At 29.3% G+C, this 16,306-nt stretch overlaps 2 protein-coding genes across 6 annotated transcripts; one reads left to right on the plus strand and one right to left on the minus strand.

Moving 5' to 3' along the window:
* Positions 1 to 1,340: 1,340 nt before the first annotated feature.
* LOC106767631 (ranBP2-type zinc finger protein At1g67325-like) lies at positions 1,341 to 4,156 on the minus strand. 4 transcript variants are annotated; one of them, XM_022782939.1, is made up of 4 exons: positions 3,861 to 4,156; positions 2,507 to 2,611; positions 1,999 to 2,319; positions 1,341 to 1,711 (listed from the first exon to the last, which is right to left on the minus strand). In XM_022782939.1, the coding sequence occupies exons 3-4, from the start codon at positions 2,313 to 2,315 to the stop codon at positions 1,627 to 1,629; spliced, it is 402 nt and encodes a 133-aa protein (XP_022638660.1). In that variant the 5' UTR covers positions 2,316 to 2,319; positions 2,507 to 2,611; positions 3,861 to 4,156; the 3' UTR covers positions 1,341 to 1,626. The 4 variants fall into 4 exon arrangements, with proteins under 4 accessions (XP_022638660.1, XP_022638661.1, XP_014508046.1 ...); XM_022782940.1 differs by lacking the exon at positions 3,861 to 4,156 and adding an exon at positions 2,687 to 2,954; XM_014652560.2 differs by lacking the exon at positions 2,507 to 2,611 and having other exon boundaries at positions 3,861 to 4,155.
* Positions 4,157 to 10,105: 5,949 nt separating this feature from the next.
* LOC106765886 (ranBP2-type zinc finger protein At1g67325) lies at positions 10,106 to 12,479 on the plus strand. 2 transcript variants are annotated; one of them, XM_014650659.2, is made up of 4 exons: positions 10,106 to 10,206; positions 10,594 to 10,914; positions 11,453 to 11,532; positions 11,644 to 12,479. In XM_014650659.2, the coding sequence occupies exons 2-4, from the start codon at positions 10,598 to 10,600 to the stop codon at positions 11,655 to 11,657; spliced, it is 411 nt and encodes a 136-aa protein (XP_014506145.1). In that variant the 5' UTR covers positions 10,106 to 10,206; positions 10,594 to 10,597; the 3' UTR covers positions 11,658 to 12,479. The 2 variants fall into 2 exon arrangements, with proteins under 2 accessions (XP_014506145.1, XP_014506144.1); XM_014650658.2 differs by having other exon boundaries at positions 11,453 to 11,523.
* The last annotated feature ends 3,827 nt before the right edge of the window (positions 12,480 to 16,306 follow it).

The raw sequence follows: 16,306 nt of genomic DNA on the forward strand, positions 1-16,306 counted from the left end.
TTATTATCCTATTTTATAACATCATGTAAATCAAATTCTATGAATTAGAGTACATTTTACTAGAAGACGAGTAATTCAAGATACAATCAACATTTCATTATAAATTATTATTCTAAATTGTTATTGTTGGGTGGTAGAGAGATAAGTTATCAGTCTTCAAGAAAAGTAAAGTAAACTCGAGAATAATAAGTTACAAAATAACTACCGCATGTAATGAAAAAGATAACACGTCAATTATAATTTTTTTATTAAAATAATACAAAATCAACATAAATTATATTAAATATTTGATTCTAACTTATTGAGTTAGAATACTCGTTCAATTCACTATTCTATTTATATATTTTATAATTTTTTAAAATTTTTATTAACTTAGTGTCAGAAAATTTTATATAAATAAATCTTTTTTTTAATGCTTATTTGTCTAAAAATCATTGAGTAATTTTGGTAATTGTTTTTTTTGTTTGTAACATGTAATATTTGTTTGGTACAAACAAATTATTAAATACTTAGAAAGTAATAACTTATTATAAAATTATAAAAATTACTTAGATATAAAACAATATTTAAAATTGGAAGAAAGAGAGTGATATATATTATTGTTAATGTTGAAATTAAGTCTAAATGAAAGTTAAAAAAGTCCTAACAGAAATAGAAAAAACTTACGAGATTACAGAAATAGAAAAATTACGAGATTATATTATATGAAATTATTGTTTATTCATATAAACAGAAAGTCACATTAATAAAATCTAATATATAATAAACACAACAAAACATAAATTTTGTTACTCAACTTTAAAAATAAGTTTATGAATTTTATTAATGTAACTTCGTTTTAATATAATTAAAGTGGGATCTTCAACAATAATTAAAAACACTCACTAATCTTGATTGAATACTAAGAAGTATTTTTTATAAAATAAAATTCTGATCGAAGATACTTCCTTATTGAAATAGTCTATATAAAAAAACTAATACTTTTGTATAAATTAATTTTCACTTGGTATATATATAACATAACAAGGAGTGTGAGAATTTGGACAAAATATTAGGTATAAAAAAATACAAAAATGAATTTAATGTGAAATTACTTGTATATAACATTTCTATACTTTTTTCAGGACAATATCACCTCTATGCTGTTATTAAATGGTAAGTATTATATTTATCTTAAAAATATTTCAGAATGTTTATTTTAATCCTTGTAAAAATTTTGTATGTTAATAGTCTATATATTTATTCACAAATATAAGATTTTATTGTATCCAACAAATGACTGGAACGACAACAATTTTAATAAATATAGGAATTAAAAATATATTTTGAAGGAAAAGTGCATTAATTACTTTTCTATTAGTTCTCTGCCATAACGTCTAAAGACAGAAATCTCTGGGAAATAAAATAAAAAGATGACTAAGGTCTGACTATGACTTGAATATGGTTTTCAAAACTACCTGTAACAACAACTAGTAATTAGAAGCAATATGACATAACATCCTTATTTCATCCTAATGAAAAAGCAATTCTATGACTATTCCAGAGGGCCTTGATCCATGATTTATCATAGAATGAATGTCGTTTGAAGAAGAAAGTTCATCTGAAATTTCTTCTTCTAGTCAAAAGTTAGAGTCCCTCACCAAAATCCCTAGGCATTTGGCATTTAAAGCATTCTTCTCTGCTAGCATAATTATGCCCTCCACACCCTATTCTGTTACACAAGAAGAAGGAAAAAATTTCATTCAGTCTCAGGTTGGATATGCTCACTATTATGCAGGTTCTTCGTCCTAGTGTGTTGAGAATTGTAGCGTGAGTAAAAATGACTAACCTACAACTTTAAGTAATGGATTTATAGAATTTTTTCTGTGTTTAACTTTTTCATCTCATTTATAGGAAGAATTAGATTGACACTGAATTTCCAAATGAAAAAGTTTTAACGTGATGAAAATGTAGGATAAGAAAGAGTTACTATTTTGAGTACTGAAAATTGGAATGGACCTTGGGCAAAGCCAGTCTCCAGTCTTCCATCCTGGGGGGAGAGTGTCAGATCCATATTCTCCAGAGTTGGTGCCATATACTGAAAAGTAATGATCTTTTACTGCACCACATTTATAGCACCTTGATCTACTGGCATAGTTGTGACCTCCACAGTTGCAGAACCAGTCCCCTGCCAAAGCTTCGGTCCTGTTGTATCTGTAGGTTGAAGGGTCAGGTTCCCCATACTTGGGGTATCCACAGCTCTGGCATGCTTCCCTCTTTTTGAAATTTATATGCTGGCAAACACCACACATCCAATCTCCTCCAGACCAGCTCATTTTCCTGATCAATATGTTCAATTGAGGTCCTAAATTAATAAATTTGTGTTCCATCGTTTCTCAGTTGAACAGAAAAGGGATGTATGTGCATGTAGTCTAGTCACAAAAATGGGAGATATTATCAATCCTTCTATAATGCATTAAGAGTTATGATCCTAGCTTCTATTAAAAGTATGCAGTGTTTGGTTAACCTGCATAGGAACTATATGTCATGGTAGCATAGCATAGCAATTTCCATTTGTCCTACTCTAGTAAATCTATTCATAGGGGTTGAACCTATATGAAGCTCCACAGCACTGCATTAACAAAGAAAGATCACACATAAGGAATTGTTTATGATTCCAATGAGGAGTATATTAACAAAAATTTACCTTTCAAGGAGAATTAGGAACACTATAAGTACTACGGAAGTAATGACTTGTGAGCTACTGTAGTAGTAGTTTTAGAATATCAGAGTCAAGATGGTGGTGACTCTGTTGGTTGTGTTGTGAGACTTCATATATTAGTGTAAAACCCATTCTGGTGGGAGCATAAATACAATGTCTCTTCGTAGAAATTACTAGAAGGCCTAAATAAAAGACACTTTACTGCAATTGAGTGCCTAGAAATGTGTTATAAAATTATTTTTGAAGAATGAAGGTATAATGTTTAAGAAACATGACGGTTTAAGAAACATTTTTTCAAGATTATTCATATTAAGAAACATATTAAGTCGTTCTTCATTCAAAGAATTTAAGATTTTTCATCCATTCCACGCTCATCTTATCAATTTGTGCCATGAACAAATTATATAAGAGATTGAAAACCAACGTCAACTTAAAACTTTAAAACAATGATTATTTGAGGGTTTTTTTTTTTTTTCTCGTTCATTACTCAATGACACTCATTTATATTCTCACTTAGAATCGTAATATTATTATATTACATATAAAATAAATTTGGTGTAAAGAAAATATAATTGAAAAGACAAATAGAGGCATTGACGAGGAGTAGAATATATGAATTTTAGCCATATGAAAAGAATAAGATAGATAGTAAATTATTAAGAAAATCACATAATAAATAATATTTATAGGAAACTGGGTGCTAAGTCGAATAACATTATGACATGTATGAAGGCTGTCTTAATGGAATTAGACTAATGGTGTTCTTAGTGGAAAAGTGGAGAAAAAGGATAACAACAGTGCATGCATACACGTTTGTTTATCTAGTCTTTTGCCTATCTTTAAGTGATTCCTATGAATTATTGAGAGGAACATATCCAAGCTAGGTAAGGCTACGAGGATAGTTGCTATGTGGGAGATATTTGTTCAATATTTTTTTATTCTCCTTCTACTTCCTTTTCTCATTTATTAATTTTATTTATTTAAATGAAAGAAGGTAGGGGCAATGAGACAAAGAATCAGGTCAAAAATGGCTTCTTCTATGCTGAGTGTAAAAGAGCAGGGGCATGCAGGGTAAGCATGAACTAATCTTAAAAAAACATTAATCATGTGAAAGCAAGAAGAACCAAGAAAATTAAATGAGAATCAAACAAAAAAATACCGCAAATGAAGCAGAAGATTTGCTCAGAAGGCATGGAAAAAACATGAAACAGGCATGAAAAATGGTGGAAGAAATACAAAAGAGGGGTGCTGGTTCTTATTGGGTAAACATCAGATTAGAGTATAACAGGGAGAAGGAACAGGTGAGTGTGGGTTGATACTCTTTGAAAATCTTTCCCTCAAAGAGAATGAAAAAGCAGAGATGTGAATGAGATTTTCAGACAGATTTTAGACAAAAGGGTTTGTTTTTTCACACTCCAAAATCTCTTTCTCTGCTTACTCTCCTTTCAATAATAATAATGATGTACGAATATTTATATGGAGTCATACACCTATTATCCAATTAACATTTTTTTATTATAACAATATTTGTAATAAGAGTGAGGACGTATACCATTAATTGATTCATGGTGCACTACAATAGTTATTAAATTAACTTTATGGAGATAATAGAAAATGCAGAAAAGAGTAAGTAGAAGAAAGATAATACAAGATACAGAGAAGGGGAAATAAGGTAAATTTAAATCAATTTTACAAAATTGGTTTATTTGTGAGATGAGATCTATGTTTACTTTTATATAATCTTATTTCTAATAAATATGATATCTTCAGCATTTGAATTTCTAATTGTATTATACATTAATTCTTATTCTTTTTCTAATGTTATGGAATACTTAAAATTATAAAAATCAACTATACATATTCAAATAATTTTATTATGAAAATTTAAAGGGTAAAATATATGTTTTTATTTTCTAATATATTTAAATTCATTTTTATCTCAAATTTTAATATATTTTGATTCTCAATTTTAAAAAATAAATAAATATAATTCTTTTAATCTAACAATTTTTAATTTGTTTACGTGTTAAATAACATTCTAGACATTGGAGTTGAAATACATCTCAAATCCTGAAACTTTATTTGACATATTTGTTAATATAATTGAATTAAGAGGACTATATTTATTCATATAAGTTTATAGGCTAAAAATATATTTAATTCAAATTTAAAATATTAATTTCATGAAAATGACAATGAGGTTAGGTGAGTGAATGTCTCACTTTTGAATCTTAATTTTCAATGTAAAAGTTCATCTCATCTCCATCTTCATTTATAATAAATTTGAAATTTCACTTTTATTTGTTTTCTATCCATGTTAAATATTAATAAAGAAATTATAATAACCTATAACAAACTTCACTAAAATAGGCTCTAACCTATAACTCTGATATTATGAGAGAAATATGTTGAAGATAAGATAATAATATATTAATATGACAATAATAATATACATATATAGAAAATGCTAGTCATACATATATGGTTATGACTAGTGTTTTGTGGTGTAGGGTCCATGTCAATGATCCAACATCTAGTAGGTTGTCTAAGGTTCTAAATGTGTTCTTCAAATCCAAGTTCTCTTGTAGACGTTCATTTGAACCATTTAGAAGATACTTACATAATAAACTTTGATGAAAAAGTTAACTTAATTTTTGACGGTTCAGATATTAATAATATAATAAATACAAACCACCTATCTTCTTACTTGAACCTTATATTTATAAGTTTTTAAGTGAACTTTTGATTAGCAACAATCTAATAATTACAACTCAATTGTTGATACTTTAAATTGTTTGGCATTCATGTTAATCACCTTGACCATTAACCGATCTGATTCCTCTAGTTTGTTTGTATGTTTTCATGATAAGTAATCGTCTGGTTTATAGTTGATCAGACGGTCATACAATACATATTTACATATAAAAACATGTATAGAAAAAAAAAATGAAACTAAAAAATATATTTTTATCATTATCCTCGTACTTATATAAAAAAAAATTAAATATTATTTATATTCATGTTCCTATCAATTAATTCAAAAAAATTTCATAATGAATACTAAAAAAAGAAGTTTTCTTAATGTAAAAAAGTAGTTAGATACAATAAATGTTACCTATAAACATAACTTCCTCCGCGTTAAGATTTTCAAATTATAAATTAAACTCAGAATTCGGTACAAGTCTCACTAAGGATAACGTGGAATTCGGTGTCTGAAACAAGCACTGAAAACCCTAGTCGGTGACGCACCCTTGATATTCTTGTTGGAAAATGCTCTAGCTTTGGATGTAATGTAACACAAGGAAAAACCATGGAAATAATTGATGGATCTGATAATTCACGTGCCTTCAAAACAAAACTTGTTTTGTATTGTGTCGTAATGTTTACGAGTAGATACATCTTAAATGTTAATTGCGTCACTTCACAATTTTTTAAATTTGATAGACTAAAATACTTTTTCAATTTTTAATTAACTTTAGTTATTCTATGTATCAATTAAATAAATTAACGGATGGCATTCCATCTAAAGATAGGGTCATTGATTCAATTCGGAATGGGCCATAAAAGTGATATAAACAATACTTTTTTGAAAGCATAAACAACATATACTATATATTTAGACATGTGACTTTATCACATTTTGAATTTTATATAAGACCATCCATTTGATAATGCATTACATGTACGAACGGATGAAATCGATTGGGTGAGTTTATCTTCTGTTTTAATTCTTTGTTCAAAGGATTAAATAAGTAACACTTGATTACTTTCTGAAGATTCACCCTTAAATTTAATGACAATGGAAAGTAGAGATTCAAAATTTAATTTTAAAAATTGAATGAAAAATTCAATTTCCAGCCTCATTTTCTTTATTTAAACTATGAAATTTAGCTGTTCATCCACTTTTATGATTTTTATAATCTTATATATGTATTTTAAGAAACAAATTTTGATTTTTACTTCTTCATATCTGTATAATATATGTTATGGATTTTCAGAATACTGTATATTGATATGGTGTGATGCATAACATTTTATATTATTGTTTTTAGGATTAATTGTGGTTTTAGTATTTGAATTTTGATATATCTAATTCGAATTCGTTTCAATACGAAACGTTAATATATATATATATATATATATATATATATATATATATATATATATATATATATATATATATATATATATTAATCTTTTTAAAAATAAATAAATATATTTTTTTAATTCTATTATGTCAAGTGTATTTTGCTATATACATTAAAAATTAAACATGTCGTTCAAATATTAACATAAAACATTTTTTTAACGTAAAAAAAAATTAAGTAATTGAATTAAAATAATTATATTTATTATTTTTTTAAAATTTAAAAATTAAAATATATCAAAATTTCGAATTACAAAGAAATTCTAATTTCACGTAAGTAAACATTGAAAAAAAATTAAACATTATAAACAATTCAAATATAACATGAAATGTTTTTGATAGGTAAAAAAAGTTAACATTCAAACATAAACTATTATTTTTTAAAGATTAAGATGTATGAGAATTTGAAACATAAACTATATAATTAATTTATTTAATGTAAACTTTATAAAATTCTTTAAGATGAGATGTAGCTTATTGTGTGGTAAACATAGAGATGAGTATTTTTGGGTTTAGATTGGCGTAAGGAGTTTGATTATGCTAAATTTGTGATATAGTTAAAATTCTCAAAGCAACGGCTATATTTTAGAGGTAGTGTGATTGGGTTGTGGATTCTCTAAGTATTATTGAATAGAATAGAGAGAAAAGGTTGATAGTGGGGGTATGAACTTTGAGTCTAAGGTTTTATTTGATGTCAATACATGCAGAATATTCATCTTGTCTGCAGAAAATTAGTGATTACGATTCCTCCTTATCGAACCTGGGCCAACAACCCAGCATTCAGCCCACGCTGGATTCCACCCATTTCAGCCATGTCACCAAACCCACGCCATCTTCCAAAAAATAACTGCTTCTTTACTATACTCAATAATAATTTTACCTTTTTTTTTTCTTTTATTATTATCAAAACATAGGGATAGAGTGAAGTAACCAGAAGATGTGTGTAGAAGAAAATCTCAACTTATTAAGTATATATTAGCGAAAGTATACACTATTAGCGTCATGAAAACGAAGGAACATATATATATATATATATATATATATATATATATATATTTGCTTTTCTAAACCTCATAAGTTCAATTATATTATGCTTTAAACTTCATTTTTATTTTTACTCCTCTTAAATAAAGAAATACTTTTCATAAGATTAAAAGATAAATATAACTTTTATAATTTGTTTTTATTTATCTTTATAAAAGTTTATTTTCTGGACATCACTTAGAATTTGGGTGTTTCAATCATGTTCATCCTCTAAAGTTCATTAGGTATGCACTCTTGAAGAAAATGATATTTATAGATAAAGAAAAAAAAATATAAACAAGTATTAATACAGGCAACCGAAACTAACTCGTGATATAATCATGAAAATCTATATTCTGATAGTTCAAACCGATTTCGAAATAAATCTTGGGTGATACAAGTAGACAAGTTTTAAACTAAACAATTTTTTCTTATAATCATTTTTTAAATTTGCCACAAATTACTTGTAAATTTATATATATATATATATATATATATATATAGTTTTTTTATTACACTTTTTGTAACTTATTCAACATGTCACATCGGAAATATATACTACATCAACAATCACGTGACAGTCACATGGCAACATATGTCATTCTGGGAATAGCACTTAAATAGATATATTACTGGGCAAAACAATGTCAAGTATAGACAATGAGGGTAATTGAGATATAATATTTTGTTGATTCTGACGTAATATTTTGTGAAAAAAATAACTTTTTATGATAAAGACTAGAAGAGATATTTATTTTATGTGTAGGCCAACCTATTACATGAATAACTAACAGTGTAACTATGGGAAGAAGAAAAAGTATGAGATGCTTCAGCCCATCTTTCAGTTGAATTGGAACAAGAGAAAATGAGAAAAAAAAAAAAAAAACAGTGATATTACTGTATGATCCACTTGTGTATGTATATATATTAGTTTGGAGGTCGAAAGACTTTGATTCCCCTGTAGCACTTTTTTGAAACCTACATAAGTAGGTTCACCTGTCGAATTTTCCCGGCGTCGACCCGCTGCATATTTTTCCACAAAATTTTTCTCTTACCACTTTTCTTTATACTTAAAAAACAATAAGGAAACAGCGGTTGTCTGATTGGACAATTTAGTCCAATATCTTGTCGAATATTTAAATGTTTAAAGGATTGATGAAAAGAAGAAAGATGAGGAAATTTAAAGTGTATAAAAATGGAGAATTTGACGGTGAGATGAATAACATGTGTTTAGTAGAGTGGTATGTAAAGAAGGAAAAGAAAGTGTTGGCAATGGATGTGAATCTTGGAATGGCATTTCAATTATTGTCCTAAAGGAATTGAGAGAAAGGAAAGAAGATGGAAATGGATGTGCATGAGGTTGGAATCAATTCCCCATAATACTAATAATAATAATAATAATAATAATAATAATAATCTCAGTATCACTACTCCCCCTTTAACTACACAGCACAGCACACCACTGCATAAGCCTACCCACTGAAGGCTTACTTAGAATGCATGGATCCGATGGCTATTCGGTGGGATGAGTTCATCTGGCTATTAAGCCGTAGGTGGGGTTAAAGAGATATGGGATTCTGTATTAGATTTGCAGCCTACCACATAACAACTACCCCATATAGTCTTACATCCCCTGGATATGTTCCTCTCAATAATTCATAGGAATCAGGTAAAGATGGGCCAAAAAGACTAGATACAAAAAATAAACGTGTATGCAAATGCAAATGCATCAACTGTTCTTATTGTTACTACGCTAAAATAAGTTTTTAATTCTTATATCAGAAATTCAAATTCCTTTTCTTTCTTACTTTAAAAGTCTTTCAGTATAGTCATTCAAATCTAAGAACTGCAACTATTTTTTAGGTGTTAAATGATATTCCAGGATCATATTCAATATAATCATATTCTTTAGTTGAGCATTATTTTAATTCAAATATTAATATAAACTATAAAAAATAATATTATTAGATCAAAAAAATTATATTAGTTCAAGAACAAAAATTAATTAAAGTTGGATATTTTAAGTTAAAACATATTTAAGCATTGTTATTATTATTAGTGGTTATTACCCATCTTTCCCACCATTTCTAAGAATAATACACATTTTTATCACATCTTCCAGTAAATTCTCCAGTTTAGAATCCTTTGTGAAGAAATCCATTACCAGGGAACCAGAACTGGCATTTATGTCCCACTCAATAGCTCTTACAACCAGTATATAAAGCTTCACAACACAACCATCTTTACTCTCAACCTATCCTAAAATCTCTACTATACCAATAACAACTCATTTCTCGTCTGATACTTCAATTATTCACATAATTCTTCTTCAAGGGTAAATTTCTTGCTTTTATGCTTGTCATTCGCATTTTAAATAATTTGTTAAACTCGGATGTTATGTGTTAGTTTCTTTGTTAATGCAGTGCTGTGGAACCTTTTGGTTCAACTCCTATGAATAGATTGAGTAGAGCATAAAAATTGACAAGATTGCTATGCTATCTTGACAGAGTATTCTATCACTAACACAGTACTTTCTAATGCAAATAACCTATATGTGGATAAAAAATTGCATGCCTTTTATAGTAGTTAGGATCATAACTCATAATGCATAAAACAAGGACTGTGACTGGGCTGCATGCATATATAGCCCTTATTATCTGGTTACACTGAATGATGGAACAAATAATTATTGTTTACGAGTTCAATTGAACATATTGATCAGGAAAATGAGCTGGTCTGGAAGAGATTGGATGTGTGGTGTTTGCCAGCACATAAATTTCAAGAAGAGGGAAGCATGCCAGAGTTGTGGATACCCCAAGTATGGAGGACCCGACCCTTCAACCTACAGATACAACAGGACTGAAGCTTTGGCAGGGGACTGGTTCTGCAACTGTGGAGGTCACAACTATGCCAGTCGATCAAACTGCTACAGATGTGGTGCAATGAAAGATGATTATTCTTCAGGATATGCCAACAACTCTGGAGGGTATGGATCTGACACTTTCCCTCCAGGATGGAAGACTGGAGACTGGCTTTGCCCAAGGTCTTTTCACATTATCCTCATATTTTCAGTATTCGGAATAGAGTCTCTATTTTGTTCCACATTGTCATCACATTTTCAGCTGTTTCAGTTCATTAAAGAGCCTGCATTTAATTGCATCTACAAACACTAACTACATGCCACCTACATGTCCAACTACTCCAAGTACTTAAATGCACAAACAATCTATGATAGAGTTTTTAACTTCATTTTACTTAGGCTGAGTAGGACGATCCATCCAACTATCATAAAATCTGAACAATGTAATTTAATACCATGTGATTGATGTACACACTAGCTGCATTGTATGGAAGGTACAGTCTCTTTTTCTTTCTCCCAAAGAAAGAGAGAATTATACTCAATGTTGCACATAGGCATGTAGAGAGACACGATAATTACAGTACGGATGGTGGCCAGTTGTTATTTCGTTGCATACATCAAACAAAATATGAAATATGATAGAAATAATTTTGTCTTAAAAGATATCTTTCTCATTCAAAGTAAATTTCACCTTTCTTTTTTTCTTTTTCTAATATAACAGACATGGATGTGGAGTGCACAACTATGCCAGCAGGACAGAATGCTATAAATGCAAAATGCCAAGGGATTTTGGTGAGAACAGTTTAGTGTTCTGACGTTTCATCTGTTCTTTTTGAAAAATATGGTCAAGATGTTTCTAAAACATACTATTAAACCTCAATTCCAATCACATATTTTTTACTTTTCTTTCAGGTGGTGCAGATTGAAAGAAGAAACTTCACAAGACCTGCAATATCATTGATTTTTTCCTTGGCGTCTTTCTTATCCTAACAATACCCTATCTTGTTTTCCCTATGTCGAGTCAAGTTCTAGATAAATCATGGATGAAGACCTCTGTTAGAATCATAGCAATGTTTTTTCATTAGGAAGGAATATGGTATCCGGCTGTCATTGTTTCTTGCTAGATATGTACTGACAAGAAGGTTATGAAATCCATACACTTTATTTTCCATATTTGTTACTGACATAATTAAGCTTTAGGACCTAATATTAACCCTTCCTCGCCAAACTTTCCCTTGTTATCTTCACCAATTCAAATGCAAGTGTTCATGGATGCTTTTTTCACTATTTTTCAGAAACGGTGTGTGCGTGGAAGAGAGTGGAAAGGTGAGAGTGAGACATTGTGTGCTGGCGGGGGAACATCTGCTTTGTTCAGTTGCCACTGTTGGGGTGGTCCAAAGAATGCTTTTTATAATTCATACATCAGACTGAGAAATCAGACCCGAGTCATGAATCACTATGAGCACCAGACTCTACAACACTAAGGGAAATCAATGAGTTTACCACCTAAATGAAGAGCTCAAGATATAGCTCTCAGAGCTTCCAAACATGTATAAGTTCTGAGCAAGGAAATAATTAAACATGCAAGAATCTAATGCAGCATACGAAAGCATACATGTTTCAACTAAACTTCAAACAGACCAAACATAATTATTTATACTAATTAATTGTAGCTTGGGCATGAGTACTCTCTTGATTGCTAATTGAGCACTGTAACCAGGAAGGAATTCTAAATTTCAAATAATTAATCACTGTGATTGCTAATTGCTAATTGGTTGATTATCTTTCTGTAGGCTTCACTGACTTAATAGCAACTTTAGGAAGTGGAGGTTGACTATATGTTCTTTGTTTGTCACTGTGCCCCGTTATAAAATATTCCGGACTTTCATTAAGCTAGCTTTTGGTTTATATGCTTTGAAGATGTTATAAGTTAGGACCCCACTTTTAATGAACTAGTTCCCCAGCATATTGCAAGGATCCAAAGTGTTGGACAATCTATCTGAATTAATGCAGTAACTGCTTTTCCTTTCTGGTATCCTCATCTAGGAAAAAGACGCACCAGATTAAGGAAGTAATACTATTTGTGGCACAGGATTTATAAACAATTACTTTCTCAAGATTCCTTTATCTTGTTGGAGCACATTAGATGATGCAAAATAATGAAATTATTAAAGAATTTTCTTAACTAAAAAAAAGACCTAAAGAATCACTTTCAAGAGGCATCTAAAATCTACAATGTTACATTTCTTAACTATGTTTTGTACAATTAACTTTATTAGAAAGTTTAAGTATGAATTGAAAATATCACATTAAATAAAAATAAGAAATTTGACTGGTATATATAAAAAATTGAAACTGATGTCATATGTATAAACCACTCATACCTCAAAAAAGTGATTTGTCCCACGACATGTTCCAAATATACTAATAGGCTTAAATTTCTTACAACAATTGGGTAATGCATGTTCCTTTGTTTCGTTGCATTAAAGCTGTCAACGAACAGATAAAGGCTCTTGTTTCTGTGTCGAAGACCGGACGACGTGTGAAGACTCCGAACTGATGGAGATGGCACGGCTTGTGAAGACTTGACTGGTAGAGATCGGACAGGCTAGTGAGGAATGGGCGTTGAGGCCGAATGGTTACCTGTTTCTTCCTCGTACTCCAAGTTGACGCTCAAGTAAGTAAGAGTGACTGAAGGGTCATCACTATAAGGGATGCATGCGGTGTGCATAATCTAGATCTTCAAACCTTCAGTGAATGGATGGCGCNTGAGATTGAGATAAAGAAAACAGAATTCCGATTCAAAAGCTGTAAGAAATGCGGTTTCTACACTCTGATTTATCTGACTTCGAATTATTCAGATGATCAGCTTTAGGTACGTAGTCGCTCGAACGATAGAGATAGGACTGATACCTACTTAGAATCGATTTAAATACAATAACTTTATTGGGAGGAGTCGTCGGGACTATTTCACCCCTAATGAAAACCATGTGTTAAGCAAGGTTACGATCAAAGTGAAGGTATAACATCTACCTCCAGGATGTTACCTGAGACCATTTATACTAGCTATAACGGGCTTTTACCTTTTGTGGGCCTGATAACGGTCCAATCATACCTTAATCTCCATCAGGGCTTTTAATGAGCTATTATCGTTAATAACCAAACCATGTGCTCGGCCAAACTAGTTGGCCTGATGGTTGGTTGATTGGTCGACTGGGTACCCTAGGTACCGTACGGCTGTTGGTTGGTTGGTCTGATGGTTGGTTCAGACGGTCAACCAGGTTGGAATGGCCTGATGTTCTAGCTCTGCGTAGGAGACCGTACGATAGCGTACCGTATCGTAATGCTCTCTTTTATTTTTCTAATTTATAATTATTACCTTTCTTCCTAGTACCTTCATAGACTTTTATTTTGTACTATGGTCCATCAAATTTTTCATCCATCCTCAATCTCTCCCAAATGATCATTATAGAATTTTCATCAATTAGCACAAAAATCAAAGGGAAAAAGACAGTATTTAATATTAAGATGAGGTATGAAATAACATAATATAATTTAGTTAAACTTATGAAAATAGCTTATAAGAGTCTTTTCAACTTATTTCAATACTTTGTTTTAAGTTTCATATACTCTAGGATATTTTTGTTGGAACAAATTTGAAGAACTTAGGGAAACAAGATGAACAACAATGTAGACTTGATATATTCTTCTAGACGTGAATACACACTTTCCTAAAAACAATATTTTGTTCCTTATAAGAGTAAAGGGGATCACGAAATCCGCTTTTGAAATACAAAGAAGAAATACAACGATAATGCTCACTCATAGTATTAACGTTAAACAAGAATATGATTGTCAGGAATTGATTTGTGTGTTAAGAGAATGACTGAATGTAGAGAAAAAGTCTCACTACTATCTTCTTTCAATAGAGCATAGGATCTCTTTATATAGATATTGATCAAATATCTTTCAAGTCGAAAAGATACTAGATTTTGATTAGTTACATTTATTTATGAATGATTATAACTTTTCATGAATTGTATCTCTTCATAAATAATTGTAACTCTTTATCAATGATTGTAACTCTTTATGAATAATTCTAACTCTTCATGAATCTGAAAACGATCTGTAATACTCTTAAATTCCAACAATTTTCACATCTCTTATTCTAAATACAAATAACAAATAACTTTTTTATATGATAATATTAATATCTAAATCGATTAGTAATGTCATGACAAATAATTAAGTAAGCATATCACTATTCTTTATTAACTAAACTTTCATATAATTTTATTAACTACCTGTTACACACCCAGTAGCCATGACACCATAGTACAGCTGCTATTGAAAAAACCTGGGCATGTGCAGTAAAATGCTTGATTGTATATTGACATGCAGATGCAGACTAATTTCTCTGATTTTTCTTGTTGTAAAGAAGAATCACCTGAAAAAGTAATCTTCTTCAGACAATTCCTGTCATAAAAATGTGAGAAGAACATACTTTATGGTTCATGTAACTTCCTCCTTCTGGTATTCCTTAGTGAGAGCACTTGCATTCACCTTTGTCCCACTCTTAAATTTTTAATCTTCAAGCTAAGTTATCTCAAATAACCCCTGATAATATGTTATACTAAAATCTCATTAGAGAGCTTTATGTCAATATACAACATTATGTATTATGAACATCTTTTTTTTTCTTGAATTTCATAAACAAGTTGCCTTCAAGTTAAAATAATTGAGAACTGTCCTATTCATTGTAGCAAAATTATGTTTCATGTTTTTTGTATTAACTATAATAACAAGTAAGTGGTGGAAAATACTTTCGATTGGTTTATTTAAATTTTTTGGACCATTTTTCTAAAAAAAAAAAGTTGCATTTAAAAGCGTTGGAAGGATAATTGAATATTGGAGTTATATAGGATGTGAGATTGAAATTGAAATTGAAAAATCTGATGAAAATTTAAAAAATGGTTAGTTAATACAATTTATAATTTGACATAAGTTAGAATTGATAAGAAGTTTATGACAATGACCTTCAGTGAGTATATTAAGATAAATGTCAACATCATATGATTCAATTTATTTTTTTTAAATGTTTGAATATTTATAAAAATATAGTTTATTATATAAATAGTAATAAAATTTATTTTATTTAGAATAATAATACTAATTGAAATAATGAATAATAAAATATTGTGATAAGTTTGTTTATAAACATAAATTGTTTTTAAATACTTTTATCTATAATGATTTAATATAAAGTAATATTTAAATTTTAAATAAATTAATAAATTTGGTTTATAAATAAATAATTGTCAAATTAAATGACCTCAATTTTTATTATTTTTTTTAATTTTCTTGACAAAAATCAACTTAAATTATCATTAAATAGACGATAATATCTTTCTAAATTATTATTGACATTTATAATTTAAAATAACTGGAACAGTTAAAATCACTTAAAATGATATAAAATAATTTATATTTTTTTTTGTTTTTATTATAAAAATAACTATATATAGTTAATCAGGTGTGCATTTAATTTCATCCTTAATTATATATGACTAATTTA

The sequence above is a fragment of the Vigna radiata genome, chromosome 7 (genome assembly GCF_000741045.1).
Source record: "Vigna radiata var. radiata cultivar VC1973A chromosome 7, Vradiata_ver6, whole genome shotgun sequence".
In the NCBI taxonomy this organism is placed as follows: domain Eukaryota; kingdom Viridiplantae; phylum Streptophyta; class Magnoliopsida; order Fabales; family Fabaceae; genus Vigna; species Vigna radiata.